Source organism: Penicillium nucicola (assembly GCF_028828085.1).
Source record: "Penicillium nucicola strain IBT 29836 chromosome Unknown utg000001l, whole genome shotgun sequence".
NCBI lineage: Eukaryota > Fungi > Ascomycota > Eurotiomycetes > Eurotiales > Aspergillaceae > Penicillium > Penicillium nucicola.
In genome coordinates this window covers 2,419,560-2,447,267 of record NW_026643125.1, presented here as the reverse complement: position 1 = coordinate 2,447,267, position 27,708 = coordinate 2,419,560, and the positions used below count along the sequence as shown (strand labels likewise).

Here is a 27,708-nt window from a genome sequence, read left to right as displayed (position 1 = left end):
GGTGCCTCATGAGGGGAAGGTCCACATCGGATCTATGAAAAGGGACAATTTTTCCCTTGGGAGTGAAAGAGTATTATGTGAAGTCGAATGTCATTGCTGCCCACAGTGGGGAAATGCTCGGTTTATATATACAAATGCTAGCCTCATTCATTCCAAGAACACCGGAACTCCATACACAACAGGTGCTGCGCCGTTCAAATACTTCAGCACACACGCGCTCCGAGACCGCGCAATGGCCGTGTCAAGCCCGACATGCTCCGTTTCCTCGCGGTTCTTCTTGTCTTTCTTGTCTACAAGACCCCACGCGTCAAGCGCGGTGGTGGTAAATCGGTCAATGTCCCGGTCAGTGACATCCCAGAGGGTAGCAACGAGCGCCGGGCTGCCTGCATGAAGATAGTTCATGGGTGTGCCGTAGGGTTCATACTCGCCGGCCTCGGTCAGGCTGCCACTGCTACAGCCCATGAGGAAAGTAACAGCGCATTGAGTCAATCGCTTGACAGTGCGGCCGCGGATGTACTGAGCACCGCTTCCGTGACCGAAGTACAAGAACAGGTCCTTCTTCTCCAGCGAGTCTCGGAATTCGTCTTCGGTGGGTTCGCGCTGCACAATCGCATTCCAAGACTTGAATTTTGAAAAGTCTTGCTCGAAGGTGGTTTGGGTTGAGCGCAGATCTCCGGTCGGGTTGAGGACATACGCGCCCGACTTGCGGTTCATGATAGCCCCAGACGATGAACCGCGGAATTGAAGAATTCGGTCGCGGAGACATTCCAGAGATGGTACTCGACATACCGGATATCCCTGAAGACAGGGTAGGGATTCCCAAGGGAACAAGTGCAGGGCTTTATCGAGAACGAGAATTGTGTGTTTCGGGGGTCGTGATGCAAGCTCATCACGGGCAGCTTCGTGGTAACAACGCAAGGCGTCGAGAGTATCCACAACCATCATGTCGAAGTCGATCTCATCGTAAGCATTGCGCTCGCCTTGGAACTGTAGGATATCCACCACAAAGTAAAGAAGATCCATCAGCGTGTCCTCGGGTTCTTCTTGCTGTTCAAGGTCGCGAATCCCAATGAACAAGTCAACCACGTTTTGATGAAGTGTAAGTCGAGGGCCGGCGGCTTTGCCACCCTTCTGTCGAGAAGGTAGATGCTTGTCGAGGATTCCTTGGAAGGTACCTGCGAACCGAGCCAGCGCAGTGGTCTCCCGCGAGAGAGGCGAGAATACACCCCTGAAGCCTCCAAACCAAATGTTCTCAATGTTCTGGAGAACACTTTCCATACGACTATCAAGAGCCTCGCGGGTCTTCCACCACTCCTTCTTCGATGCTTTGTCGGTTTGGGCCTTGGCGGCATGTGCACTTTCGTTCGCCAGCTTGATGAGCTCTTGCATTTCTTGTTTACCATCCTCAAAAGTAAATTGCTCTTCTTCATCGTCCTCTGAGTTTCCTCGGTAGAGAGGAAGGCGCAGAAGGAACGGAGAGCGATCTTTCTGAAGTCGTGAAACCACAAACTCGGTTTGGTCTGCACTCAAAGACAAAGAGAGAACGTTCCAGCTTTCAGGTAGGATGTCGACATAGTCTTTGGTGAAGTTGGTACACAAATCAGTGTCCAATTCAACAGCTGAGGGGAAAGAAGCAGGCCAGAGGAGAGGATCGGCAAAGTCGGCGAGTTGTCGGTCAATATCAATCGCCATGCGCTCCCGGGCAAATGCGCCAACGCGTCCGATTTCTATTCCAAAGTTAGATTTGAAAGGCAATGCAACTTGCAAAACTTACCGTTCATATTAGCCGGTGACTGAGCTAATGTAGCCGGTACACCAGGAGAAGTAGCATGCGAGAGCATAGAGATCCGACTCATCAAGCGAGAGGCAGCATGACTATCAAGCGTGGACCCGATTATGGTAGCATCAGAGAAGACACTGGCAAGGCAATCAGTTGCTTTCGAAAGCATGACCGAAAAATCCTCGCTAGCCTTCTGAGCCTTAGTGCGAGAGGTTTTAGCTGGAGGCTTGGCTCTTCGCGTAGAAGGCTTCGCTGCAGGCGCACTGGGCTCATCGGCCGTCTTGCTTGGTGACATTAGCGACGGAAGAGAGATTGTGGATTCTGGCAAAACGCAGTACACAGCATGGCTGGCAAAACGGCGAATTGCATCAGCCAGAAGATGCTCACTTTCGCCGATCTCCAGGGCAATCTTGCTTTCGGGAGAAACGGCATATTGCCGGGCATCAGCGAGGGTTTGTGCGGATCGTTCGAAATCGCGCAATTCTCGCAGACAATCGGCTTGTTGTCTTAATACGTCGCCCTTGAGTCGTAATAAAGTTTTAGATTGGGCTTCGGAGAGGGTAGATGTTGGAGCTGATGTTTTTCTGGTTGTTCTGGGCACAGTAGCCTTCGATGAAGCGGGTTTGGATGCAGCAGAGCTGGTTGCACGGGTGCGTCTGGTGGTCGTTGTGGTAGTAGGTGTTGGTGTTCGGGGTGTTGGGGTACGGCGACTGTTCGCCCTAACGCGCAGCTTGTCCATCTTGTCCTCAAGTTCTGCAACATCCGATGCCTCTACACTGGCAGGCGTGTCTGAGGAAATGATAATCGTGATGATTTTATCAGCTTCGAGAAGAACACGAAGTGCCTTTTCGTGCTCGCCTCGTGTTTGGTACAAAGATGCAAGTGCAATTTGGAAAGAAACCGTTTCAACGCTTTTCGATGTCTGCTTCGAGGACTCAGATGCAGCAGCAAGATGTTCTTGCCCCTCGCTCAGGTGGCCGCCGAGAATTGAATGGCAACCAAGCTGTGTCTGTGCCGCTAGGAGTCGAGCATTGGCATCGAGTGTCCTATCAATCTTCAAGGCTTGTTCTCCATAATAAATGGCATCCTGGAATAAGCCATGGTGCGCAGACAAGGTTGCGAGGTTCAACAAACAGGTGTGATGAGAGCCTAGGTGCGGCCAGAATGGTGCACCTTGAATATAGCTGGCAGACACATCTGGGCTAGATCCGTTCTGGGATAGATCAAGCTTTGCAACTCCATCAGCAACAGCATCGACATCAGAGGGGCCTGTGGAAGGCAAAGATTTGTCTTGCTTTCTTTGAGCAATTCTTTCAACCTTGGCCCAGATTCGGCAATTCAGCCTCACGGACAGTTTCGCAAAGTAGAGAGCTTGAGTGGCTGAGCCCTGAGCAGAGAATAATCGGGATTGAACAAACGCGGCATCTGCTACCAATCTCTCCCAAGAAATCTTGGACAAAACACTCAAGTTATTCAGTTCCGACTTTTGGCTCTTCTCATATAACGAGCGAGCGGCAGAGAACACCAACGCAGCTTTATCAACTTCGCCGGTTTCCAGGAGATATTCCACCCGAGCAACTTTGTACGAGATGGTTGCCAGAGCAGAAATTTTGGCTTGGGTAAGATACTGCTCGCCACGCGAGAGCAAGTCGCCTGCCCTTTGGCAATATCCCAGACGGCAGTTTTGCAGTACTAAACGAGAGAGAATGATGATTGCATCGGAGATGTCTCCTGATTGCTGGAGCTCTGTGGCGCGCAGGATGAGCTCCAAAGTGGAGAGTTGAGCCCTCCAAAGACCGTGGATTTCAGTGTAATCGACTAGAGCCTTCAGCTGCAAGATCCAGTAGTCTGTGTCGTTGACACAGAGACTCAGAGTCTTCCAATCGGGGCACTTTCGAGTCAAAGAAGTCCATGAGTCAAGCGTGGCGTCCAGTTCACTTGCGTTAATCTTGCCTTGGTGAAACCCGATGAGAACGCGCAATGAGTTGCTGATATGAATAGCAAAAGAAGCGATGTCGGTGTCATTTCCGACTTGCAGCCCACTTTCCAAAGCTTCAGTTCCCTCTTCAAGCAAATTTTCGATTAATGATGGATCTAGCGCGGTAGGGTGCTCAAGGAGAAGGCGTAATGATGAAAAGATTACACGAATATGGCGGATTGGATGGAGTTGGGAGTCGTAGAGGTCCAGGAGGGAGGAAACAACGGAGCCGAGCATGGAGCGGAACTCTTCTTCGCTGGAGGAGTAGCTGTGCATATCGACGAGCAAGTCCATTTGCCACTCAAGAAGCATACCTCTTGATTCAAATTCAAGTTGAATGTCATCATAGACAGCAAAAGATTGTGCACCCTTTCTGCGCAGCTTCATCTTCAGAAGAGCGGAAAGCACGCGTCCAAGCATAAAGCCAGGACTTTTGGGATCCTGATTTAATGGACTTGGGTTAATTCCTTCGCTGCTCTTGGCAATCTGTTCTAATGTACCAGATAAAATGTATTCCTCGATCGATTGTCGGAACATCTTCTCTGAATCATTATACATATTGCCTTCAATGTAAAGATGGGCCATTCGCTCGAATTTCAGTGCTGCAAAAGCCGTGTTGCGTTGTGACGGTGAGCAGCCAGTAAGCAGCTGGGTAGACTGTTTGAGCAGAGGCAGCAGATCTCGGTAGCCTTGTCCAGCTTCCTTTTCTTTGATATAGCGCGACCAAAACAGATTTGAAAGCTTCACGAGTGCCATGCCCTGATTTTCTGTGGTCTCTGTATCCTGCTCATCTGGGGAGTCGATAGTTGCAAGCAGGCGATGACAGTCACCAAGGATTGGGAGCATGTCTTCCCATGGCGGCCTTTGGGACATGATGGACAGTTTCCCAACTGCAACGGCTGAGTCGACAGCTGCAAGAATAATGCTTTTGGAAATGACAATGCGGTTGTTGAAGATTTCCTTTTCCTTTTCGTCGCTGTCTTCGGTTGGCGGACGACCGACATAGCGCCTGAGGAACCTTAGGAATGCTTGGACGTACTCTCTAATCTGACAGGCAGCTTCATTCTTCTCTTTTTCGCTGCTGAGACTCTTGGAAATGGCTTCTCCAAACCAGGCAAGAGCTAACTTTTTCAATCTTGCGGATTCAACGAGAAGCTCATCCAAGTCATTCGCGCTACCTCTTAATTGCAGCCCCAGTGATTCAGTGGCCTCAGAGATAGACTCTAAAGCTCCAGCTAGAAGCTTTTTTGATGTCTTCAATGCCTGGAATTGGACAGATGCGATCTTACATCTTACCGTGGCCAGCGAAAGGCTTTGCGTTTTGGAGAGTGGATTGATGGCTTGTGTAAACAGTTTCATGGACTCGTCGAAGCAGCCAGCGTCGAAAGCCAGCTGCCCTAAAAGAGTCATAAGCTTCGCGGCTTGGGTAGCATATTGAGATTCTGATGATTTCTTCTTGGTTTCGGCAATGGAACTCTGTAGGCGTGTGACTGTCTTATAGACAACGGCAAATTCGGTCTTGTCTATTCCCTTGCTGCGGTGGGAAAAGCTGCCAAAGTAGCGAAGCAGAGGATCGAAAACTTCCTTGCTCTCATCACAAGTGTGACCAGACAGCTTCCAGCTCAAACATTTTATCTCGAGAGAAAGCAGTTGCAATGTTAATGAAGTGGTAGGCTTAAGGCTGTTCGATGTCTCGTCTTTGGAAAGCGATGCCCCAGAGCAGAGGGAGAGAACAGTGTTGGCTAATAGCTGGAGCTGAAGTGCAGCTTTGTCGTTCGATAGCTGCCCTGCCTTCAAAGCAGCCAAAATTACCTGAGCAGGACTGCTAGAGTCGGACAATTGCAAAGCAGGGCAAAGTTTCTGAATAGTCGAGGCACGTCGATCCGAAGCAAACAATCGCATCACATTCGAGTGAAACGGAACAATCAAGCTGTACAATGGCTTCGCATTGGCGAGATGAGCGAAAGTCAACAAATCAGACATTCGTTCTTTTCCTTCCTCATCTGTCGAGTCCTTAGCTTCCGTGGCTTTCTTCCCGGCCTTTCCACCGTCCAGATATTGCTGAATCCTCCTCTTAAGAAACCGGAGCTCTTTATATGCCATGTCGTTCAATCCTAGAGAAATAAGCTTCCCAGCAAGAACACACAGTCCCTGCTCGAGTTGCATATTCGGGAATTCGCCAGTTCCAGCATCAGACTTCAAAGCGCGCAATGTAGACAGAGCAAGCCTCGCGCACTCCGCAGCCGAAGTGACACCCGCAGCGACGCCATCATTCAATTCACTCTGTCGTTTCACCGTCGAGCCCTTCGCTGCCTCCGTCAAAGACTTCAAAGTCGCATTGAACACCTCCGTAGCGAGAACCAGCTTCTCCTGACAAGACAAGCCAGCATCATGATCAACAAGCGATTGCAACGCAGCCTCACTCCCAGCCTTAGATTTCGTTACACGGGCAGTCCGAGTTCGAGCTGTGGTGGACGCCGGTTCGCGGGTGGATTTCGTTCGTCTCGTGGGGTTTTCGGCTGCTTTGGGTGACCCGCGGAGGAGGGTTGTGAGGGACATAACAGTAGCATCGGAGCAGGTAGTCGTAGAACGGAGAGCCTGCTTAACAGACTCCGTCGAGGAGCTGGCCGGTAGGACGGTAACCGCCATTAGGAGAGTCTTAGCTGCAAGACTGAGGTCATCGCGTCTGGAGGCCTTTGATGTGCAATCGCTATCGGGCCAAACGGGCGCGTTGTCGCAGCAACAACAGCGCTAGACTATTTCCAGCGCATTAATGCCTTGCTGCCTTACAGCCTGAGGCACGCTTCCACTTCTCGGACCTTGATCTTTTCCCGCCTTCAACGCGCAGTAGACGACGAGTGTTACTGCCGACGATCATGGCTTCGATTTTCGGACTCAGGGCCCTCCGGGCTGGACGACAGATCCTCTCTTCACCCTCTACGCTGATTGCAGCCCGACAATCCCGCGCTCCCACCGTGCGGTCATACTCGACCTCCGACCACCTTCCCAAGATCGCAGACACGTCAGTATGGACGGCGATGATTCCTAGATTCCTACGCACTCGCCCGCGCAAGGATCCCTCGAAACAAAAGTCCAAGGAGTGGAATCCGGCCACATTCTACATTATCATTTTCACACTGATCGGCTCGCAGGCCATTCGCATGATCACATTGAAGAACAGCTATGCAGCATATACACGGTCGACAGATGCGAAGATCGAGCTGCTGCGCGAGGTAATCACGCGCACGAAGAACGGAGAAAAGGTCGATGTGGAGAAATTACTCGGGACGGGCGATGAAGCCAAGGAGAGAGAGTGGGATGAGGGTATGTTGATTACGAGATAGCGTTTGGCTGGTTGAAGTGATATTTTCTAACTTATTCCACTGCTAGTTCTGCGCGAGATCGAAGCCGAAGACTCGTTATGGCATCAGAAAGCTACCGAGTCCAAGTTCGAGGAACCCAAGACCGAGACAGTCTCCCAGAAGCCCGCGCAGCCTGCACCTACGCCAGATGCGGAGCCGGAGGTTCCCACGACGGAGTCGGCGCGGAAGAACAGATTCTACTGAGAGGTTTCGTTGGTCGTGTTCTTGATAGAGCAGCTTCCTCTTAGTGAGCTCGGCACATCGTGTCAACCCATATCCGACTGGTCTTTCGACTCCGACGGGACCACGTCCGCATCCTCCCTTGGGTTGGACTCGAAATCTGCTTGTATGAGCGGGAAACGTCCTTGGATATGAATGTAACACCACCTGTACAGGGAAATCGCACTCCTGGTGAATTCCGATACCCATTTGTTCACTTGTATATCCCATTTCATGTATATAGATAATCTCCTGTCGGGATATACAACGCAGAATATTACAGCCTCAGTCAATTGTCAATTGGATGATTCTCTAGTTACAGTTGGCTAAGAATTGGTCGACTGTACATTTAGGGATTATCCATACTCTGTATCGCCCTAATGATAGAAATATATCTACAACTTTAAGAATAACCCTTTCCTACTCAAATTAGGAGTATGTTTGAAACAAACACCGGAACCAATCCAGATATATATGATTCTGTATGATGTAAAAAACCCGTCACCACAGTCAGGGTCCTCTAACGCAACCCACACCATCTTTCCAAATCTATCCACTGTTGATACAATGCACACACAACACAACACACACAAGACAGTCACAGATCTCGAAGGAACCAGTCAGATGAGGGAGAAACAACAATGCAAGACCCAACCTCAACCGCCCAAGTCAACCGCACGCCCCCAAAACAAGAATTAGGGCGTGGGTAACGAGGAGAGCAAGGTCCGAGACAAAAGTGAGAAAGATCTCATGCTAAACCAAGGGAAAGGTAACAAAGAAAAGGGCGAAAAGAAAGGTAAGTATCGCTATCAAAGATAAAAACAACTTGAACTCAAGTACAGAGATTGCCGCGTAAGGCTTTAGATGACATCGATATCCTTACGCCTTAGATCCCTTCATGAACTGAGGCCACTGTTCAGGCCGGGGAGCCTGCACCCGGCCAATGTTTTGGTCCAAGTCTAGAATGAGCTTGAGAGCGTTCCGTGACCGGAGGTAGGGTAGAGGGGCCTTGGCACCCTGGCCACCGACGCCGGGCTCGACGTGGCCGGTTGGGGTGATGTCTTCGGCGGTGCCGGGCATAGGGAAAGTCTTTTGGAGGACTTCGTAGGCGGCGAGGGTGAAACCGAACTGCGGGGAGGAGCGCATGATACGGGCGGGACCGCCCTTGAAGAAGGCAGCCAGACCTTCCTCCTTCCAGACGGTTTGGGCGCAGTGGCGGAGGCCGTTGTACTTGGTATCACCCTTGCGGGCTTCGACTTGCAGACGGGTCTTGATCACGTCGCAGGGTGTTGTCAGGTAGGCGGCGGGCATACCGGCGATGGCACCGGCTGTCAGGAGCTGGACGACTCCGAGCTTGTTGGTCGGGGTTTCGCCGAAGAAGTCGGACTTCAGGTGGGCGTATGTGGGGAAATAAATGGCCGAGAAGGGGACTGGGGTCGCAGGTTAGAATGATCGTTCGCAGAGAGTGCATTGGGGTATTAGCTTACCATCACGGAGGAGACAGGCACTGGCACCCTTGTACAGACCCATCAGACCCAGGTTCTTGACGATCCACAGGGCGGAGCGGCGAGGAGCACCCTCGACGTTCTTTGCGATTTCACCCTGGACCTGCAGACGAATCTTGACAATCTCAAGAGGGTTGGTGAAGACCTGAAGTGGATTAGCATTATTCGCTCCCAGTACAGGTAGGTTTACTTACGACTTGACAGGCACCGGCAGTACCACCGGCCAAAACCTCATGCATGTACTTGATGCGGTGGGTATCTTTGTCGGTGAAATATCCACGAACAAGATCATTGACAGTCAGCTTGATAGCCTTCTCAGGAGCCACACCAATCAATTGAGGAATGACACCAGAGTACAGGCCGAGGAAACCCTCATTGCGGATAACCTTCCTGGCGCAATCGATAGAGTTGTTGTACAGTCTCTCACCGGGACGAGAAGAGCGCTGGTTCTGCAGACGGGTCTTGACCAAATCAATAGGGTAGACCATGAAGGCACCGAAAGCACCCGCAACACTTCCCAAAGCGAAATGGTGCGCAGACTCCAAAACGCCGTGCAGGACACTCTTGGTCTTCTCCACGGCTTCCTGTCCGGTGGAGATAACCTGACCGGCCACAGCAACAGGGATACGCCATGAAGCATCAATGACCTTGGCGAAATCCTTTTGTGACAGACGGCCGGAGGGGGCATCGAGACCGGCGAAGTGGAACAGAATATCGGCCTCCATGGGGGTAAACAGGGAGAAGCGGGTGATGCGAGCAGCCTCGTTCAGGAAATCGGAGCGAGTAATCTTGCCGTCGGTGCTCTTCTTTGTGGCCTCGCGGACGACCATGTCGATAATGTCCATCTCCAGCATGACGTTCTGGAAGGCCCGCACGTTGGCGTAGGAGATGCGGTTGCTGGTCGAGATGTTGCACAGGGTCGGCAGGTTCTCCAGCACATGATCAGACAGCTTGTGTTTTGAGGTCTCGAGAATAATGCGCTGGAAATCCTCGGGCTTGATGAATCCATCACCGTCCTTGTCGAAGGTGTGGAAGGCTTGCCGGATGCGCTCACCCTGGAGCCCGCGCAGCATCTGGGCGAATTGGGGGTAAGTCATGTCATGGCGGGTCTTGGAGCGGCCGCCGTACAGCGACGCCCATTCGGAGTTCCAGTCAAAGGGGATGCTGTCGGCGCTCTTGTTCAGGTTGTACAGGGCCTGCACGGTCTCGAACTTGACGGCACCGGAGCCATCGAGGTCGAAGAGGCGGAAGGCGATCTCGTACTCGGCATCGGGCTTCGCGAGGAGGTTTTCGAAGGTGGCCCAGTCGTTGACGTTCAGCTTGCCGGCTCTCCGTCGGTCTGCCACGTTAAAGAGGATCCCGTATTGTTCGCGCTTGATCTTGTGCTATTTTTCGGGAGACCATCCATCAGCCAATGCTCCCCGTTAGTTTGATCGGATTTCCCAGGACTCACATAATCTTCCTGCTTGGGGGCGACAGCATTGATGAAGTTGTCCTCATCCATGAACAGCTCGCCATTCTCGTCCTTCTGCGCATGGCGAATGAAGTTGGTACGCGCCTGGTGGGACAGCTGAGGCCCCTCGTGGCTACCCAGTAATTGTTCCTTGACGGCTTCCTTGACGCTGGCCATTTTGTGTGACAATCCTGAAAGAGTCTCAAAAGTTGCAAAACCCACGAAACACACAAAACTGGGGGAAGGGAGAGAGAGTGGAGCAGGGGAGGGTTGAGTCAAAAGGAATGGATAACTTAATCCAGTACAATAATTACACTGTCCAGGACTCTCTCTCCACCGAAAGCTCCTTTTCTTATTTTTAGTTTCAGTTTCACTCTTTTACAGTCATGTTTATTCTCATGTTCTACAGTAGTTTTAATCACCGATCGAATTTTCACCAGGAGCTATTTACCCGGAAGATCGGGCTTGGGGCCGAATCACAGTGACCGACATCTCCTTCTGGAGCACAGATCTCCGCATGACTGGCCCTACCAGATATCTTTAAGGCACCAGAAAGAACGGGATTGCCACGTCTGTTAAATGGAACACATTCTGATTGTTCGAGAATACTGGTTACCCTGGATCTGACGTTTGCCACCACCTAGGAACGGGGGGTAAAAAACAAATAGTGACAAGAGAATGGATTCGCAGGGGAAAACCGGGTGGCACGTCACATGGCCCGAATGCGGAGAGTTGGAGAGAAAAAGGCTTCACGCTCGGCTTAACTCCGCCATGGTCTTCTCCGCATCTGCCTCTGCAGCATTAAGTTATATGTGGTCATTTCCAATGGCATGGCAAGAATGCAGAATGTCTAGGAATACCCTTCCCAAGACTTGCACTTGGAATAATTGGCAATGCTCCATGGCGCATCAACTTACCTATTCGAGTAACCATTCATCCCCGTATCCCCCCCACGTTCCACTGCAATTTGGAAACTCAATTGCTGTTGGAGAGAGCTTCCCTGGTATAGTCAGTACAAAAGCTAACATGCGGAGTCAATGGTCGTGATTTGAGTGATGCCTGTGGGCAAAAGAGGAGGATGTACGTTTCCCCCCTCACGCGTACATGGATGATACTCCCTGTTTCGAATGCGAAGATCTCCTCACCGAAACCCCATGACGGGCCTGAGGCAAGCAGTCTAACCGAGAGTGTGAATGCCTTATTCCAAGTCGCGCTAGTTGGAATTGGCCGAGATCCCTGTCGTAGACAAGCAGATAACCGAAGGTTAAATAGGACGAGTTATCTGATCAAATCTGATCTCCATGATCGGTTGAAAGTCAAAATAGGGGAGAGGTGAGCCCTTCGTCAGAGCCTAAATTGAATAGCAGGGTAACCCCGTATTTACCACGGTCTCTCCATGGATCTTCCTGATAATAATAATAATCACAATATGGTTGTCAAAAGCTACAATGTATACGGGAAACAACAATGACAGTTGAGCTATAGAAGCAAAGCATATTGGAGAAGAAATCGAATTAGGGCCAAATGGCAATCTACATGCTGCACACGAGTATCGGGGCCCGCGGGCACATTGGCGAGCTAGCATTCGCCGGCCTCGTTTGCTTGTTTGTGAGATCAGCCGCGCCTTGATATTCTTCCTCGACAGCCATCCATATCACCATCACATTCTCCCATCGCTTTACGGGGAGTAACTTTGTAATGAACACTATAAAGCCATCCCTTTCTCGTTTCCCTACATTCGTTCGCAAGAAGCCAGTGTATCCACCTATGAGGGAGCTATTGTCGATGTATCAGCAGCGTTTTGCCCACCGAAATATGCCACTGCCTCTCTTTAAAACATACATTCGTGCTCTTCTTACAGGGCATGATTATCTACACAAAGAATGCAGAATAGTTCATACGATTAAGTTCAATTTCGTCTTTGTTTTCTCGTCGATGATACTCATTTAACAGGCTGCCTAGATTTAAAGCTTGAAAACATCATGGTCTCATTCGAGGATCCAGCAGTGCTTGCTAATTTCATGAATTCCCAACTTGAAACCCCGATGGCTTTCAAGATGGATTCTGCGGGATGACCAGTATATCAGTCAGTCCTACGAGAACCTGGTTCCCGACCGGAACCTACGCGACAGTTTCCGTCTTTTCGTCCTTGAGGGAGAGGAGAGAGATGCATTCCGTGATCTCGTCAACGGAATGCTTGTCTGGCATCTAGATGCGAGAAAAACGGCGGGAGAATTGGCTGGACATCCTTTCCTTCAACAAAAGCAGGCAAGCGCCTAATATCTTTCACTACTAGCGAAACTATTCTCATGGTTGATGCCATTTCAAATGAACGATTGAAGCGTCAACGTAGGATGTGTCTGAATGTGGTCGTTACAGTACGAACTATTAGGGGCATGGCCAATTGAGTACTTGAGAGTGTGATTTTGAAATACCATGGAAGATACAGAATAGATAAGGGGATGGAGCTTAATCGTCAGGCAGATGGGGGTGCTGAATACTAGTTCGCGCTAGTAACATGTATGGAGGACCCTAGTGCCGAGTAGACTCATTGGATTCTTGCAGACTAGTCAAAAAGCTCGCCCATCGCTAGCATACTCAGAACATTAGGATCGTCGCTCGTTTAACTCGATTAAGCTCATCAACACAGGAACTCATCGTATCCACATCGTATCCCCCCTATCGTATTCCTATCGTATAATCACAAACTTCGTTGACCGAGGTCATCCTCAACTTCTTCAATTCCTCTCCACGTGAAAGGATAGGAAGTATAGAGGTGTCTGTTCGAGTATTTAGATCAGGGCAGATACCGTTCTTGAGGCCATCGACGCGACTGTTTACCCCTTTTACGGGTTCCTCACTATTTGAAATGTCCTCCATGCTATCCTTCGCCATTGCCATAGCTGGTGTTTTTGGACCAATTGGTTCATACGCGACTACCGCAGGTCCAGCAGCTTGTTCCAACATTACCTCACATTTGGGATCATCAAAGGTCGTCAGCAGTGAGATCAATCAGAAGTATATCAACAGCATTGAGTACTACAATACTGTCCAGGATGCCTACAAACCATCTTGCATTGTCTACCCCAAGTCTTCTCAAGACGTATCTGTGGCTCTTCAGGCCATTCGATCCGCGGACAGTCGCTTTGCAATTAAGGCCGGCGGCCACAACCCAAACACCTTCTATTCATCCGTTGACGATGGCGTCCTCATCGATTTGAGCAGCCTTAATGCAAAGTCATATGACCCAGAGACCACACTAGCTACATACGAGCCAGGTGGTACGTTTGGTGACATATATGACTACTACCTACAGTATGGCCGCACGGTAGTCGGCGCTAGACTTGCCGGCGTTGGAACCGGCTTAGCTCTGGGTGGTGGCATGAGTTATCTCTCGCCGCAGTACGGAATGGCCTGCGACTCATTTCGAGAACTGGAAATTGTTCTACCGAGCGGTGAAATTGTGACGGCATCCAACACTTCCAACCCGGATCTCTTCTTCGCATCCCGAGGAGGCGGCGGCAATGCATATGGCGTTGTGACAAAGTATACAGTGCAGAGTCGCCCAGCTGGAACCTTTTACGCTGGAAATGTCATCTATGCCTTTGAGCAGAAAGACACTGTTCTCGAGGCGATCCACGATTTCATCAAATACAATACCGATCCCAAAGCAAGCATCATCGGCACATACGAGAAGATCCTCACCCCAGACCTAGGCTTGAACCTCGACGAAATCCTCATCATGTTCCTCGTCTATGATGGGGAGGACTCCGGAAGTGCATTCTCAAACTTCACCAGCATCCCCCACATACTCAACACCCTCAGCCCCAAGACTTACCCCGAAGTAGTCAACATGCCAATCCCATATTCCACCGAAATTTCCCGCGGCCCCAACACCTTCCGCGTCGGAGTGCACCGCGCCGACACGGACGAATACAAGATAGCCATGGACAAATGGCGCGACTGGGCCGAGTCGAACAAGGGCAAATACACCCTCCTTTCACTGGACTTCCAGCCTGTCCCCAAGAGCTTGACCGATGCCAGCAAGGCTCAAGGTGGAAATGCCATGCAAATGCCTGACGGCCCGTGGTTTTGGTTGAATTACCTGATTCAGACGCCAGTATTGATGAGTGGGCCTGATTATGATGCGGTTCAGTCTAGCTTCCGGGATTTGGTTGCTTCGACTTCTAATGCTGAGGGCTTGCCGCTGTTCATTAATGATGCTAGCCACGATCAGAATCCGCTCTCGACTTTCTCGACTTATGCTCAGTTGCAGGATATTAAGAAGAAGTATGATCCCGATAATTTCTTTGCTGATCGGACTGGTGGTTGGTCTTTTGCTTAGTGGTGATATGTCTATATGAGAATAGTAGTAATTTAATAAAAATCTTTGGCATCTACTCTTTATTTGATTCTGTGCTATGAAAGTCTTTGCAGTATCCCAAACGAGATTTAGGGCAGACTGTCTAGTGCAGCCATCGCTCCTTCCAAATAAGACCACCTCACGTTCATCTGGACAATTGAATCGACACCTAAACTCGGCTTTTGACTTCATTTGAAATGCCTCGCATACTATACTGGTATTCCAATCATTGTCAGTTGCTGAGGATCATATATCAGCGCCATGGCCTTAAACCCTACAGAACACAGCGTCATACAGAGCAACCCACTGGCAGGTACCGGGGGACCTGTACTTTGTCCAGACTGGATCTACTCAACCATCTCCGACTGTCAGTGAGTATACACACATCTCTAGGGCCGTGACAGATCACCATCCCTGAAGGACACGAGACTAACTCATTTCGAGCGAGGTAGCGTTGCCAGAGATCGCGAGTGGTTCAGTGACGACTACACACCGTTCCCAACCGAGTTCAAATCCGGATTTGGGGAGAAAGTCCAAGTCCTCGGAATTGGAACCGTTTTACTCCCCACATACGCCGTCCCTCCGCTGATGGGCCCTCCAAGCCTCGGAATCATCCGCCTGGAAAACGTCCTCCACGCCCCAACTGTTCGGTGCAACATCATCGGGTCCCCTATCATAGAACGTTACAACCTGGAATGTCATGTGAGCTCCCCAACAGCATCTGGTATCATCAGCGAGCGTCACGGCCAGCTTGTGGCATACTTCAAGCCTGTAGCTCATGTATTCTGCCACTTGGAACTGCAGCTGAGCGACCCGCCCTTTGGGCCGGTTCTTGGGCCGTCGAGTCTCAATTCCTCGACTGAGTATTCGATTCATGCTTTTTGGTCTATGTCTGAGCGGCTTCGGTATGAGATATCTTGTTTTCTGACGCCGGACGAGGAAGCATGGGTGGAGAAATACTACAAGACTCAGGCTGATTTCCTTGAAAGTCTCGGATTGAGTAATTTGAACCCCGAGGATCGAACACAAGGTCGACTGATCCTGAGAGCTTTGATGAGCCAGGACGATCATGAGATTGGGGAGCTGAAGCCTTGAGTGAGCTACTGACAGGCAGATCAATCAATGAGAACTCGGGCTAGTAGGTTGGTTTTGGAAAAGTGCAGAATGCATAAGACGGGCATCCACTCGAGGTTCTGATTCTCTCAACTACTGTTATCCCACTGACAATCACGCAATGAGCAGCACAAGCGAAATCAGAATGCCATTGATATCGTTATAGGCACTGAGACTTACCTCCACTAATGACAGAATTACAGTACACGGCATCTTCAGCTGTTCTTCCAGTACAATTCAGTCGTTGCTGCAGCTTAGGGTTGTGGCATCATACTGTACAGTACCTTTTTATGCTCATGCACTTGGTCAGTACTGTAGTCGGTCAAGGCGCATATCTACTTTTGTACCTGACCAAGGCCAACCTGTTTTACAAACTAGCTAAAATCAATAGCGTGCGCCACCCAGTTTGATTTAAAGGCTTACAGTAAACAATACCGTCAGCAACAGCAGGCCTTCACTCTCCGCCGTATCAGGTCTTTGATAAATTAGATGGGCATTACGGCATAGCATCATTTTAAGCATTGAGGATCCTAAGATCAGCTCAGGGGTTATCATGATCTTGACTACGGTAGACATCATGATCTCGACTAGATATTAGGATGCTGTTTGGATATCAGTCTACAGTAGACATTGTGACCTTGACTGGTACGTACGTTAAGAGATAAGTTAGGCTAAACGTGATATTCATGCATGGGCTGCATATGTTGCGAACAATTTGAGAAGATATAATACGCTAGGTGTGATGCCAAAACTTCTTACTGTGCAGTATGTGCTAGCATCACCTCCTGGCATGATGCTATTTACAGTAGACCCAATCTCGAGTACAGTACTCGAGTACTGTAATGCAGAATGTACTGTACAATATCACAATGATCAGCCCTGCGAAGAAGACTCAATCCATGTACCGTACTCTTTTGCACTCGCGGTCATTCGATCCCAGCTATTACGAATTCTTTTTGCTTTGCATACCACACAGTCTATTACCAACTTCGACACGCAAAACATAAGACTGAACAAAAAAGACGCGGCCCTTCTCCTTTTCGTACCTTGAACCTCAATTCTCTCGCATTTATGCGTTCATGACCTCGTCTCACGAACTGCGAAAACTCTCATACGAACGCATTATCGAGGCCCTTGGCCTCCCTGGCTCCCCTAGTACGCTCCACTGCTACCTCCAATCAAGAGGATTTCGCCGATTAAAGTGGGTGTGTATTAAGATTCGAGCCTTTCGTCTTAGTGTGGAATTACCTTGCTTTCGGCTTTCATGTTAAGCATTGGGGTGGGGGTCACTATTTTAGACAGACTACTGTACTATATTGCAGGTTCAGTAAAAGTCGCCACTTGAAAGTGCGCTACTGAAACTGTCGTAATTCTGTCACCGAAGGCCCTGTTGTTACGGATATCCGCCAGAAAGCTCCAATCGAATTGTCTTTTCCAGTGGTCTTTGGCTTGTGTCCTGTACTGTAGATTGCTCATAGTCCAATCCTTGTCCTGCACTACTGTATACGGTATTCTCAAAATAGCCTTATCTTCGGCTGCAACCTGTGCACCGATTCACACAATAAACCTTGCGACTGGTCCAATAATTTGCCAGTAATTTTCGTCACTGTGATGATGCGGGGACATCACCTGGGATATCTGCAAAGTTCACTTGAACTCTTCACATTCAAGTCCCAATTAGACTCACTAGAGGAACAGAATGTGTCCCTAGTGCAGAGGGCTGCAGTGGGCTGCAGGGCACACCGACCACATTGGCCTGTCCTCGAGACCCGAACGCCCATCACATCACACTAGAGCCCGATCCATCCTGCAGACCAGCTGATTGGCGGATACAACGAAGCTTTCCAAGTATAGAAACCAACGTGTGATGAAGTGGTGATTCGTGCGTCGTGCATCAAGTGGGCGCTTACGGCCCCCCCCCCCTCTCGACCCCAGGGCTATATAGGCGCCGAATCCATCAGGGGCCATATTCAAACACGTTTGAGATTTTCTTTTCTATTTTCGCTTCTTCTATTTTCGTCTGTTCGTCTTGGCTGGCCCAAGCGAGTTCTGCTCATTTACCTCCTTGCACGTCTTGCACGTCAATAATCTGTTTCCTCTCCTTGCCTTCCAATTTCAACTTGGGATCTCTTTGTTGATCAAAGTCGCCCAGTTAACACAAGAAAACATAACGTCATCGGTCCTATACTTCCTTCAAATACCACTTCTCCCGTCATCTTTCGTGCACCCTACCGCCACAATGCTTGCCGGTGGTGTCCGTTCCATGAAGCCAAAGCTTTCCCTGAGTATCTCTGCTGCGCAGAATAGCACACGGCCAACCCTGTCCCTCAAATCGCCCAGTGCTATTCCTCGCACACCAGTCTCGCCAATTTCCGCCGCGAGCCCGACAGCCATGAGGTTCTCCACTCTACAAGTGCCCAGCTATTCATACACAAACTCTTGTTCCACGAAGAGTATTCTCAAGAAAAAGTCAGACTCTCGCTCAGGAGCTGTTGACAAGCGCATTCAATTCAAAGTCGCACCCACTGTCCACTGCGTAACGCCAATTGAGAATCCGGATGAGTACTATGGCAAACACACGAAGATGTCTCGTGAAGAACGACGATGGACGGTCCGACAGTGAACTGATCTTGAGATTTTGTATCATTAATGGCCGTCTACGATTGGATTGTTGGTGATCAATTGGGTAGCTGTGGCGATCTGTTGCTGCACTGACGCTGCGTTACGGATCTCTGGTTTATCACGACCCTTCGCATGCTTGAGAACCCTGGAATGCAACAGTGATGGCAAATACACAGAGAGACTTGCTTCAGTATATCCTCTGTGCATCTGGCCCTGGACCTCGAGCCGGTTGTTCATATAGACAGCAGTGTCCTTCGCGTCGTTTTGCGCCCCCAGAGTCTTGTCAATACTTTCTGGGCCAGCTCGACTTTGAGCCTTTTATCACTACATGTGCTGTCGCTGGGAAAATACCAATGTATCAGTGTTTTGGAAGGGATTATGTTTTATGATGTTATGATGGGAATTGGATCGCAGATTATGACCTGAGTACTGCTGTTTTTTTTTTTTCTTTCTTTTTTTTATTTTAGTCACTCGTTACTGTGAATATATCAGCGTCTGTCGGATACCATTACACCGACAGATCGAAAGAAAGTGCAGAAACTTGCTAGTACAATCAGTAATCGTAATCCGTAGATCAATAAACTACCGCATTGGTGACAATCTTAGGGCTTCAATCGAGGGCTTCTCCGGTCCGTGCGGGTCCGATCTTTTTCGCCCCTGGCGTCGCTCATCAAGTCAAGCACTGCAGCAATGCTGTTCCCAACCCATGTCGCTCTGCGCAGATCAGCAATAAGCGTCACAAGAAGATGTCAGAGCTGCCGCCGTGGCTTGCTCACATTAGCGATCGAAACGTCATGGTAAGCCGAAATGATCACCGACTCCAAAAAAAGACCAGAAAGCTAAGAGCGCGCCAACGACAGTGACGACACTTCGGTAGCCATCGTCGAGAAAACAAAAAAAGCAGCCGGAGATGCAGCTAAGATTCATTTCTTGGAGAACATCACTGCTGACACCCGCGCACACCGAGGCATCCATCCTATCATTGCTCTCGAATCGCATCAGGAACATCTCGCAAATCTCGTCCAGAAAGCGATCAAATATCTACCGGAGTCGAAGACTGGCGATGGTATCAAGCTAGCGGATGGGTCATGTCGCCGCATACCCGATTTTATATCCACTACAAGAGGCCCTGGCATGCGGTCTAACCTGTCTGTCGGTCTTGATACTGGAAAGGCATTGTCCGTCGCATGGCAGATTCCCATGATTGGCGTGCACCACATGCAAGCACATTTATTAACGCCCCGGTTTGTTTCATGCATGGAGAATGGGAATGGGAATGAGAATGAACCTAGCGCAGAGGCAACAGCAAAACCGACACCAACACCAGCCATAGCGCCCGAATTTCCCTTTCTATCCATCCTTGTCTCTGGGGGCCATACGATCCTGGTTCACTCCACCGGACTCACAGAGCATAAAATCATCGCAGTAAGCGAGGACATAGCCATTGGAGAGGCATTGGACAAATCGGCACGCGACATCCTCCCCGCGGAGCTATTACAACAATCAAAAAGCACAATGTATGGTAAAACGCTCGAGAAATTCGTTTTCCCAGGCGGACAAGCCGATTTCAGCGATTACAGAGCGCCCGAAACCCGCGGCCAAGAACTAGCAACCCGGCAAAACAAATGGGGGTGGTATATCACCACGCCGTTCGCCAATACGCGCACTCTCCAGTTCAGCTTTTCTTCTGTGTCGAGCATGGTTGGCAAAATCCTCCAGAAGAAGAAAGATGGTGAGATGTCCACCGAAGAGCGGATTGATCTTGGTCGGGAGACCATGCGCGTTGCTTTTGAGCATCTTGCTTCGCGGACTGTCATTGCTCTTGAGATGCTGCAGCCGCGTGGGACGGATGACAGGGACGAGATCAAGACGCTTGTCGTCAGTGGTGGCGTTGCGGCGAATCGATTCCTGATGGGGGTTCTTCGGTCATTTTTGGATGTGCGTGGGTTTCAAGACATTCGGGTTGTTGCGCCGCCTGTTCATTTGTGCACTGATAATGCCGCTATGATTGGATGGGCTGGGATTGAGATGTTTGAGGCTGGGTGGCGCTCTGATTTGAGTGGTCGTCCTGTCAGGAAATGGTCTCTTGATCCGCAAGCTGAAGATGGAGGCATTCTCGGTCCTGCTGGTTGGTACCGGGTCTGATTTTCGCTCTTGGATGTCTGTACTGTGTATATTAGTGATACCCGTGAGAACTCTCTTGTATAATAGTGTTATTTAGGCTAGGCTAAGGCCCGCAATACCATCTCCATGTCTATACCTTTCGCTCGAGTTCCTGGACTGAAAATGAATAGAATTTTTGCAAAATTCACTGTGCATTATTGACATATAAGACCCGGAATTTCAGAGACGCCAATGCCATGTAACCTCCCTCTCATCACCCATAAATCCTCCTCCACAGCAGGGTATCGATGATGCGCCGTTGTAACCCATGAAAATGAACCAAGCTCGCGAACCGGCCGACTGTGCAATACTTCAACTGCGAGAAAAAGGAGTCGCAGTCGTCATCGTTATGTTCATCGTTCATCCGCCGATAGGAAGCCCGCGCTGTAGCGATGTAATCTGTTTGCGAAGCTCGACGAAGAAGTCCTTCCCGTTTGCCATGAGATGCGCTGCATATATGTTAACTCCTGTTCAAGTAGGCGATCGAATTTGGAGACGTACGCTTGGTGCCCCAAGCTCCGCTACCACGGTTGGGCGCGTCATTTGTGGTAGGCTTGTAGACGTTTGGCTTCGGTTCTGTAGAAAGGGCAATGAGTTAGGTGTGTATAAATACGGAGGCAGATAATAGCATACCACGAGGACCTAACACGTGAATAAATCCAAGTTAGCTTTGTACAATTTGAGCGAGGTCACAAGGACAACCATACCTCTCTTCAAGATGTTCTTGGCCTCCGTGGCATTGAATCCCCGTACAGGGACATGTTGCTCTTGCGGGGCGTTTGATGCGCTCCAGGCAGCATTGCCATCGCGCGCGCCACCCTGTCCCCCTGTCTTATCCCGATTTCCGCCGTTGCGCTGCGAGGATTGGCGACTGGGTCCACCCCGCCATCTAGGAAGAACAAGAGCAGTTAGTAAAGCTGCGAGGCGCAAAGTATGTTCAGGGTAAATGTATACCTGTTTTCGCCATGACCGCTCATATTGTGTAGAAATGAGAAGTGGGAACAAAATGCAAAGATCGCCAATAGCTAGGTAGCTCAAGGAAATTGATATGTCAACTCGACGCGGAGGCTTGGAGTTCCGTTGACACCTGAGGCCACTTCACGACAGCTCGGGTGTCTCCGCCTTGGCCAGATGACCAAACATTCCTCATCGCGCCTCTCAGCTTTGACAGGCCTGGCGACAATTGCGATATCCCGTTGATCTGATTGTCGCATGTGAATCTGTGCAAGTTATATTTCGCCACCCAGCTTGAGTTGGCCGCCCAACGCGACTTGGACCCGTCCGATTGACAACTCCCCCCGGACGACGATCCACACCCAGTCCCTTACGCTCGTGGTGATATGGCGCCGTCGATTCGGCACTCGAACTCCGGTCGCGCATCACGCAGTCGACCCAGAACTTCATTGAAATCGTCTCTCAACGAGCTTCCCGAGTCGCCTGAGGGCCCTCCTTTGAAGAAGCGCAGGTACATTCCCGGCGGTCCTGGAGGCGGCGGAAGGTTTATCGACGCCGACGGCAATATTGTCGCCGAGGAAGAATCAGAATCACCGAAGAAACCCAGCCCCCCGCGCCGCTACTCTGCGAGTGCTCGAGGTCGTCCAGCTCCGCGTGAGATCGCAGAAACAATGCAGGCCCCTCCTCCGCCACCTCCCCTTGTGCCGACAACACCCCCCTCGATGACGCGTCCAAGGCGCGATAAGACTCAAAACCGAGGTCGCTATACCTCTTCCACGGCTGCTGCGCTCGCTCTTCAACAAGGCGATGGCTATAAGCCACGCGAAGAACGTGGATGGGAGGAGTTCCACCCCGACTTGGATATCGATGGCAAGCTTGCGGTCTTCACCTCACAGGAAGTTGATACTCCAGATATTACAGAATCCCCGGGTCTCGGAGGTGGCGCGAATGTGCTGGATAGCCCAGGAACACCAGCCTCTTATTCAGCCGACGCATCATCTCCATTCCCAATGAAACGTCGACCGGGTCGCCCACCACGTCGCCCTGAGGCCATCTTGAACGCCATGTTTAGCCATCAAGGACAGAAGTTTATTCCGCCACCCGGTCCTAATCCTAGAGAGAAGTTGACGCTCCCCAAGCCGTCTTTCAGGCAGCGTGATCCCTTCACGTTTTACGAGAAGAAGGGCGTGGGCCACCAGAACTATGTTGATCGTACCATGGCAGCCGTTGGATATCAGGAGAGCGATTTGTTTCTCCGGCATGACCGCCGTTTTATTCGCTTGACTGAAGGCACACAAGAAGATGACCTGGATGTCATTCAGCCGGCTATGACAGATGATGTTAACACAACGACTGGACGTGTGGAGTATGATATGGATGAACAGGACGAGAAGTGGTTGGAAGAATATAATTCCAAACGTCGCGAGGATCAGCTTGAACCCATCAAACCGGCCGTGTTTGAAATTACTATGACCAAGATTGAGAGGGAGTGGCACGCTCTTGAGAAACGCATCCCAAAGCCGAACCCTAAACCACCACAGACTGGACGGCCTCGTTCCAGCTCAGCAGCTGCCGTCAATGGCGAAACCGCAGGACCAGGCGAAGAGCAGGATAGCAAGTGTGCTATTTGCGATGATGGCGACTGTGAAAACGCAAATGCCATTGTTTTCTGCGACGGTTGCGACCTCGCAGTGCATCAAGAATGCTATGGTGTTCCTTTCATCCCCGAGGGCCAGTGGCTGTGTCGCAAATGCCAGCTGCTGGGGAGAGGTGCCACAAATTGTATCTTTTGTCCAAACACTGAAGGTGCATTCAAGCAAACTACTTCCTCTAAATGGGCCCATTTGCTTTGCTCTTTCTGGATTCCAGAAGTCTCTATTGGCAACCCATCTCTCATGGAGCCAGTCACCGACGTTGAAAAGGTTCCTCGCAGTCGCTGGAAGTTGACCTGCTATATCTGCAAGCAGCGGATGGGTGCTTCTATTCAATGCAGCAACAAAAACTGCTTCGTAGCCTTCCACGTTTCGTGTGCACGCAGAGCTCAGCTATATCTCAAGATGAAGATTGGCCATGGCCTGATGGACTCCCACCTTCTCAAAGCTTTCTGTGACAAGCATGTCCCGCCTGATTGGCGGCTAGAGCACGGAACTGACATGGCAACAGCTGATGCTATGGAATATTACCGCAATACCATGAGCGGTCGACAATGGGGGGACAGCCAGGCAGCAGCACTTTCAACCGGTCCCTCACATCCCATTATTGAGGGAGCTGAAGACGACCTCTCTCAAGCTCCTCGCATAACTTTGACCATTGGTGGCAACAAACGCAAGCGCGTACCTCGGATGATTTGGAAACTACCCTCGGGTGCTCCAGTGATTCCTCAGGTTGTTTTGAACTCGGTAGTTGCCTCACTTCAACGTTTCACAGTCCGCCAAAGAAAGCAATATGCCGAGGATGCATCCAAATATTGGACGCTGAAACGTGAGGCGCGACGTGGAGCAGCTTTGCTCAAGAGACTTCAATTGCAGCTAGAGACGTTCTCTTCTATGGAGATGACGCGAAGAGACTACGTTGCCATGGGTGTTCCCGGGCACAAACGTTTACAACGTCGCATTGAATTTGGCGAACGACTTTACACAGATCTTGACCGATTACGGATGCTATGTGATGAAATGAAGAAACGAGAGAGGGAAAAGTTGAAGGACGCCGAGATGTTACGGAACATCGTGGATCTTGTCTACTTCCCTACATTCCCCCTACTCTGGCCGATCCTCGAGAAGGCTCAACTGTAAGTGGCTCTTTGGAAATGTTGGCATGGCTTTCACTGACACCAAACCAGGCTTGATGGAAAGGGCGTTTTTGCTCCTGGCTTGATGTCAATACGACAGAGACTGAAAGAGCGTTTCTACCCATCTGTTGCTACATTCTCTACTGATCTGGCAAGTCTTTTCACGTCAGAAATTGGCGTGGAGCCTGCTGGTGACACTGCTGAACTGCAGGCACAAATCAGCGGTCGTGCCCCAGAACTCAGCCTAGAGCAACGCGAGAAGAGGAAGCTAGCCAAACGTATCATCAAGGTCATCCAACCCTCACTGGAAGACGCAATCAAGAAAGAAAGCGAGTTGAATCGAAAACCATTCGAGAAAGAATTGAAAGAGCTGGATGTGATACTTGATCACAGTGTCATGTCTCGCGATTCCGCTGAACCCGAGGGTGATACTGAGCTGTCTACTCACCCTGATGCCATGGAAGGTGTTGAAGAAGCTACAGAAGCTCCATCCGAGACTCAACCTGCTCCAGACCAACAACACCCCGACGAATCTGGCGCAGACGGCGCACCCGCAGAGGACCCTATGAACAATTTGTTTGCCTATCATCGACACCCAACACCTGTCTTAACCGAACAAGACCAAGAATTACCACTGGCTCAAGGCGGCATCCAATGGTACATGCAGCCATTCGACCCTGTTGGTACCACCGTCCACGAAGAACGATGGACAGGACGTGATGTCATGCGTGGCATGAGTGAGGAGCTCAGTGAGCTGGACGAGGACGAACTTGAAGGATTGAAGGACCTGGTGGATGATGAAACACTTGGAGGCACTGCCACCACCAATGGAGCTCGAGCTGCCTCCAAACAGAATAACCGTCGGACTCGACGTTTGCGCGGCTCAAAATAATACCATGTCCATGAGCGCGAGGCGTACGGTGTCCAGGATTTGATATTTTAGCGAGATGTTGTACTTCTAGTTCTTTAGTTAAGTTAGCTTCGCTACAGCTAATAAGACCAATGGCAATCGAGTCTTGGCGCGTATAAGCTGTTTGTTCTTAGCGTGAAGCCATTGCTTGCACTAGCCCAATTTCCAATTGTCCTAATTTCCCTTTTTCCCCCTTTTCCCTCTCTTTGACCAAAGTATTTTGACAAGAGTTCTTGAACTACTGAGGCGGTTTTTCTGCCTGAATTTTCGGGTGTTAATCGCTCGATTTTCCGGGCTCTTATCGTTCAACCTCACTTGCTTTCTTCCTCCTTCCATCTCACACCTCTCAGTCTTTTACACATCATGGCTGACTACGAGAACGACAACGGCCGTTACGCCGGTAAGTACTTTGGTTTGATGCTATCAACATGATTGCTGATTCTGGGATAGACGAGCCCCGGTACGACCGCGATCGCAGCGCTTCTCCTCGCGATGAGCCTCGAGCCGACCGCGACCGTGCTCGCAGCCGCTCCCCCAACGGCCGCTCCGACGACAGGTTTGTTCATTCTGATCAAGATACCTTATTCTCCTCTAATCAATTTCCTACAGAGCTCCTATTTCCCGCAAGCCCATTGAGGAAGAGGATGAGGGTGCCATCAACTCCGGCTCCAACCTTTTCGTCACTGGCATTCACCCCCGTCTGACCGAGTCCGACATTTCGCGTCTCTTCGAAAAGTACGGTGATGTTGACAACTGCTCTATCATGCTGGACCCCCACACCAAGGAGTCTCGCGGATTCGGTTTCGTCAACATGGTTACTGCTGAGCAGGCCGACGCCGCTAAGGAGGGTCTGCAGGGCGAGGTCATTGAGGGTCGCACCTTGAGCATTGAGAAGGCTCGTCGCGCCCGTCCCCGTACTCCTACTCCTGGAAAGTACTTTGGTCCTCCCAAGCGTGGTAAGTTTACATCCTCCTCATTCCATCGCGTTGTTCTTCGTCAAGCTTACACACTTTCTTTGTTAGAGGGTGGAGGTCCTGGAGGTGGTGGTGGTGGTGGTGGCCGCGGTGGTGGCCCTCGCCGTGATCGTTACGATGACCGCCGTGGACCCTACGGTGGTGGCTGGCGCCGTCGCGACGATGATTACTCCCGCTACGGTCGCTACGACTCTTACAATGACCGCCGCGACTATGGTCGCAGCGACTACGGCCGTGATTACCCTCGCCGTGAGTACGGTGGTGGTGGTGGCGGTGGCCGCGACTATGGTGGTCGCCGTGAGTCTCGCGATGACTATGGTTACCGTGGAGGTGCTGACCGCTATGGCGGTGGCCGCGAGGATCGTTACAGCCGTGATGACCGCCGCGGTGGTGGTGATGAGCCCCGTGGTGGAGGTGGTGGTGGCTACTACGACCGTGATGCTAACCCTCCCTCTTTCGATGCTGCTGGTCCTCCTCGTGAGGCTCGCGATCCTTACGCCGGTGGTGGTGGTGGCGGCGGTGGTGCTGGTGCTGGTGGCAGTGGCAGCCGCTCCTACGAAGGCCAGGCACGCAGCGGTGGTGGCGAGGACCGCTACGCTGGCAGGTAAGGTATCTCTTTTAGTTTCTTAACCAGGAGACCGGCCCGTGAATTGTCTCGCTGGTTTTTACGTTTTTCTGCCCATTTCTCTCCCCAAATTTTCTCTTTTTTGTTCTGGAATTGCTTTTAATGCGGGATTTGGGCGACGGGCCACGGGGCGTCGTCTTGTTTTGTCAATTGCTCTTTCGCATCTCGTCTCAGCAAAACGGACCATCGGCCTTCCTGCGACCGACTCGCCAATCCTTCGGTCACACTTCGGTCGCTTGATGATGTGTCTCTTTTATGTCTGTTCGCGACGCGCCTTCGGGAATTCTTCTAGCGGCAAAAGGGAACAAAACAATTATCGCTGTAATTCGGATTTCTCATGGTTCAGCATTTTCGTCAACTCACACCTTCACACCTTCAACATCTCCAGTAACCGGCTCGATTGTATTCGACTCTCTAAACAACTTTGAATGAACAACCATTCGCCCTTTTTTCGCCAAAGCCTTCGACTTTGCGCTTGTAGTACCAGCCCTTTTTCCGCAGGCGTTAAATTCTTGGATGTTTCGTCAGCTTGAATTTTGGCTAAGCTGAAGGTGAGATTTGTGACAAGCTAACCCGCAGATTTGATGTTTTGGATTCTACTTCATCCTTTTTGGTGGACTGAAGTGTGCTTACCTTCCACAGTATATTATGTGTCTTTTGTACACTATGAAGTTGTCTACAGTGTGAAAGTTGCTGGCCCTTCGATCTCTGCACAATATGCAGTCTGATGAAGATTGCAGTACCAACCTGAACTGATTCTTGCCTCAAATCTTGAAGTCTCTCGTAATCTGCCATCGCAATTCTCAATACCGTAGTCAGGTTGATCAGAGCTGTCGACGACAAACCGTAGCTTATGACATGCGCCCACGCAGCCTGAATCCTTGCCCTGTCAATTCATA

The 27,708-nt window shown here is 50.5% G+C and overlaps 10 protein-coding genes across 10 annotated transcripts; 7 read left to right on the top strand and 3 right to left on the bottom strand.

Moving 5' to 3' along the window:
* Positions 1-147: 147 nt before the first annotated feature.
* On the bottom strand, positions 148-6,407 carry N7511_000916 (C50 family peptidase; the record flags this gene model as incomplete). The annotated part of the gene is made up of 2 exons (XM_057123341.1): positions 148-1,727; positions 1,775-6,407. 2 exons carry the CDS (start codon positions 6,405-6,407, stop codon positions 148-150), a joined length of 6,213 nt encoding a protein of 2,070 aa, XP_056989074.1.
* Positions 6,408-6,634: 227 nt separating this feature from the next.
* On the top strand, positions 6,635-7,324 carry N7511_000915 (DUF5321 domain-containing protein; the record flags this gene model as incomplete). Its single annotated transcript, XM_057123340.1, has 2 exons — positions 6,635-7,082; positions 7,149-7,324. 2 exons carry the CDS (start codon positions 6,635-6,637, stop codon positions 7,322-7,324), a joined length of 624 nt encoding a protein of 207 aa, XP_056989073.1.
* An 894-nt stretch (positions 7,325-8,218) lies between these two features.
* On the bottom strand, positions 8,219-10,474 carry N7511_000914 (citrin; the record flags this gene model as incomplete). Its single annotated transcript, XM_057123339.1, has 4 exons — positions 8,219-8,769; positions 8,827-8,989; positions 9,039-10,229; positions 10,298-10,474. The coding sequence occupies 4 exons, from the start codon at positions 10,472-10,474 to the stop codon at positions 8,219-8,221; spliced, it is 2,082 nt and encodes a 693-aa protein (XP_056989072.1).
* A 2,701-nt stretch (positions 10,475-13,175) lies between these two features.
* N7511_000913 (FAD-binding oxidoreductase) lies at positions 13,176-14,642 on the top strand (the record flags this gene model as incomplete). Its single annotated transcript, XM_057123338.1, has 1 exon — positions 13,176-14,642. One exon carries the CDS (start codon positions 13,176-13,178, stop codon positions 14,640-14,642), a length of 1,467 nt encoding a protein of 488 aa, XP_056989071.1.
* A 279-nt stretch (positions 14,643-14,921) lies between these two features.
* Positions 14,922-15,755, top strand: N7511_000912 (uncharacterized protein; the record flags this gene model as incomplete). The annotated part of the gene is made up of 2 exons (XM_057123337.1): positions 14,922-15,031; positions 15,113-15,755. 2 exons carry the CDS (start codon positions 14,922-14,924, stop codon positions 15,753-15,755), a joined length of 753 nt encoding a protein of 250 aa, XP_056989070.1.
* A 2,257-nt stretch (positions 15,756-18,012) lies between these two features.
* N7511_000911 (uncharacterized protein) lies at positions 18,013-18,396 on the top strand (the record flags this gene model as incomplete). Its single annotated transcript, XM_057123336.1, has 1 exon — positions 18,013-18,396. The coding sequence occupies one exon, from the start codon at positions 18,013-18,015 to the stop codon at positions 18,394-18,396; it is 384 nt and encodes a 127-aa protein (XP_056989069.1).
* A 689-nt stretch (positions 18,397-19,085) lies between these two features.
* On the top strand, positions 19,086-20,540 carry N7511_000910 (N(6)-L-threonylcarbamoyladenine synthase family protein; the record flags this gene model as incomplete). Its single annotated transcript, XM_057123335.1, has 2 exons — positions 19,086-19,192; positions 19,256-20,540. 2 exons carry the CDS (start codon positions 19,086-19,088, stop codon positions 20,538-20,540), a joined length of 1,392 nt encoding a protein of 463 aa, XP_056989068.1.
* A 378-nt stretch (positions 20,541-20,918) lies between these two features.
* Positions 20,919-21,535, bottom strand: N7511_000909 (uncharacterized protein; the record flags this gene model as incomplete). Its single annotated transcript, XM_057123334.1, has 5 exons — positions 20,919-21,007; positions 21,060-21,134; positions 21,192-21,200; positions 21,266-21,447; positions 21,513-21,535. 5 exons carry the CDS (start codon positions 21,533-21,535, stop codon positions 20,919-20,921), a joined length of 378 nt encoding a protein of 125 aa, XP_056989067.1.
* Positions 21,536-21,898: 363 nt separating this feature from the next.
* N7511_000908 (putative PHD finger domain protein) lies at positions 21,899-25,192 on the top strand (the record flags this gene model as incomplete). Its single annotated transcript, XM_057123333.1, has 2 exons — positions 21,899-24,300; positions 24,352-25,192. The coding sequence occupies 2 exons, from the start codon at positions 21,899-21,901 to the stop codon at positions 25,190-25,192; spliced, it is 3,243 nt and encodes a 1,080-aa protein (XP_056989066.1).
* Positions 25,193-25,573: 381 nt separating this feature from the next.
* On the top strand, positions 25,574-26,792 carry N7511_000907 (RNA recognition motif domain-containing protein; the record flags this gene model as incomplete). The annotated part of the gene is made up of 3 exons (XM_057123332.1): positions 25,574-25,610; positions 25,661-25,766; positions 25,820-26,792. The coding sequence occupies 3 exons, from the start codon at positions 25,574-25,576 to the stop codon at positions 26,790-26,792; spliced, it is 1,116 nt and encodes a 371-aa protein (XP_056989065.1).
* Between the last annotated feature and the right edge of the window lie 916 nt (positions 26,793-27,708).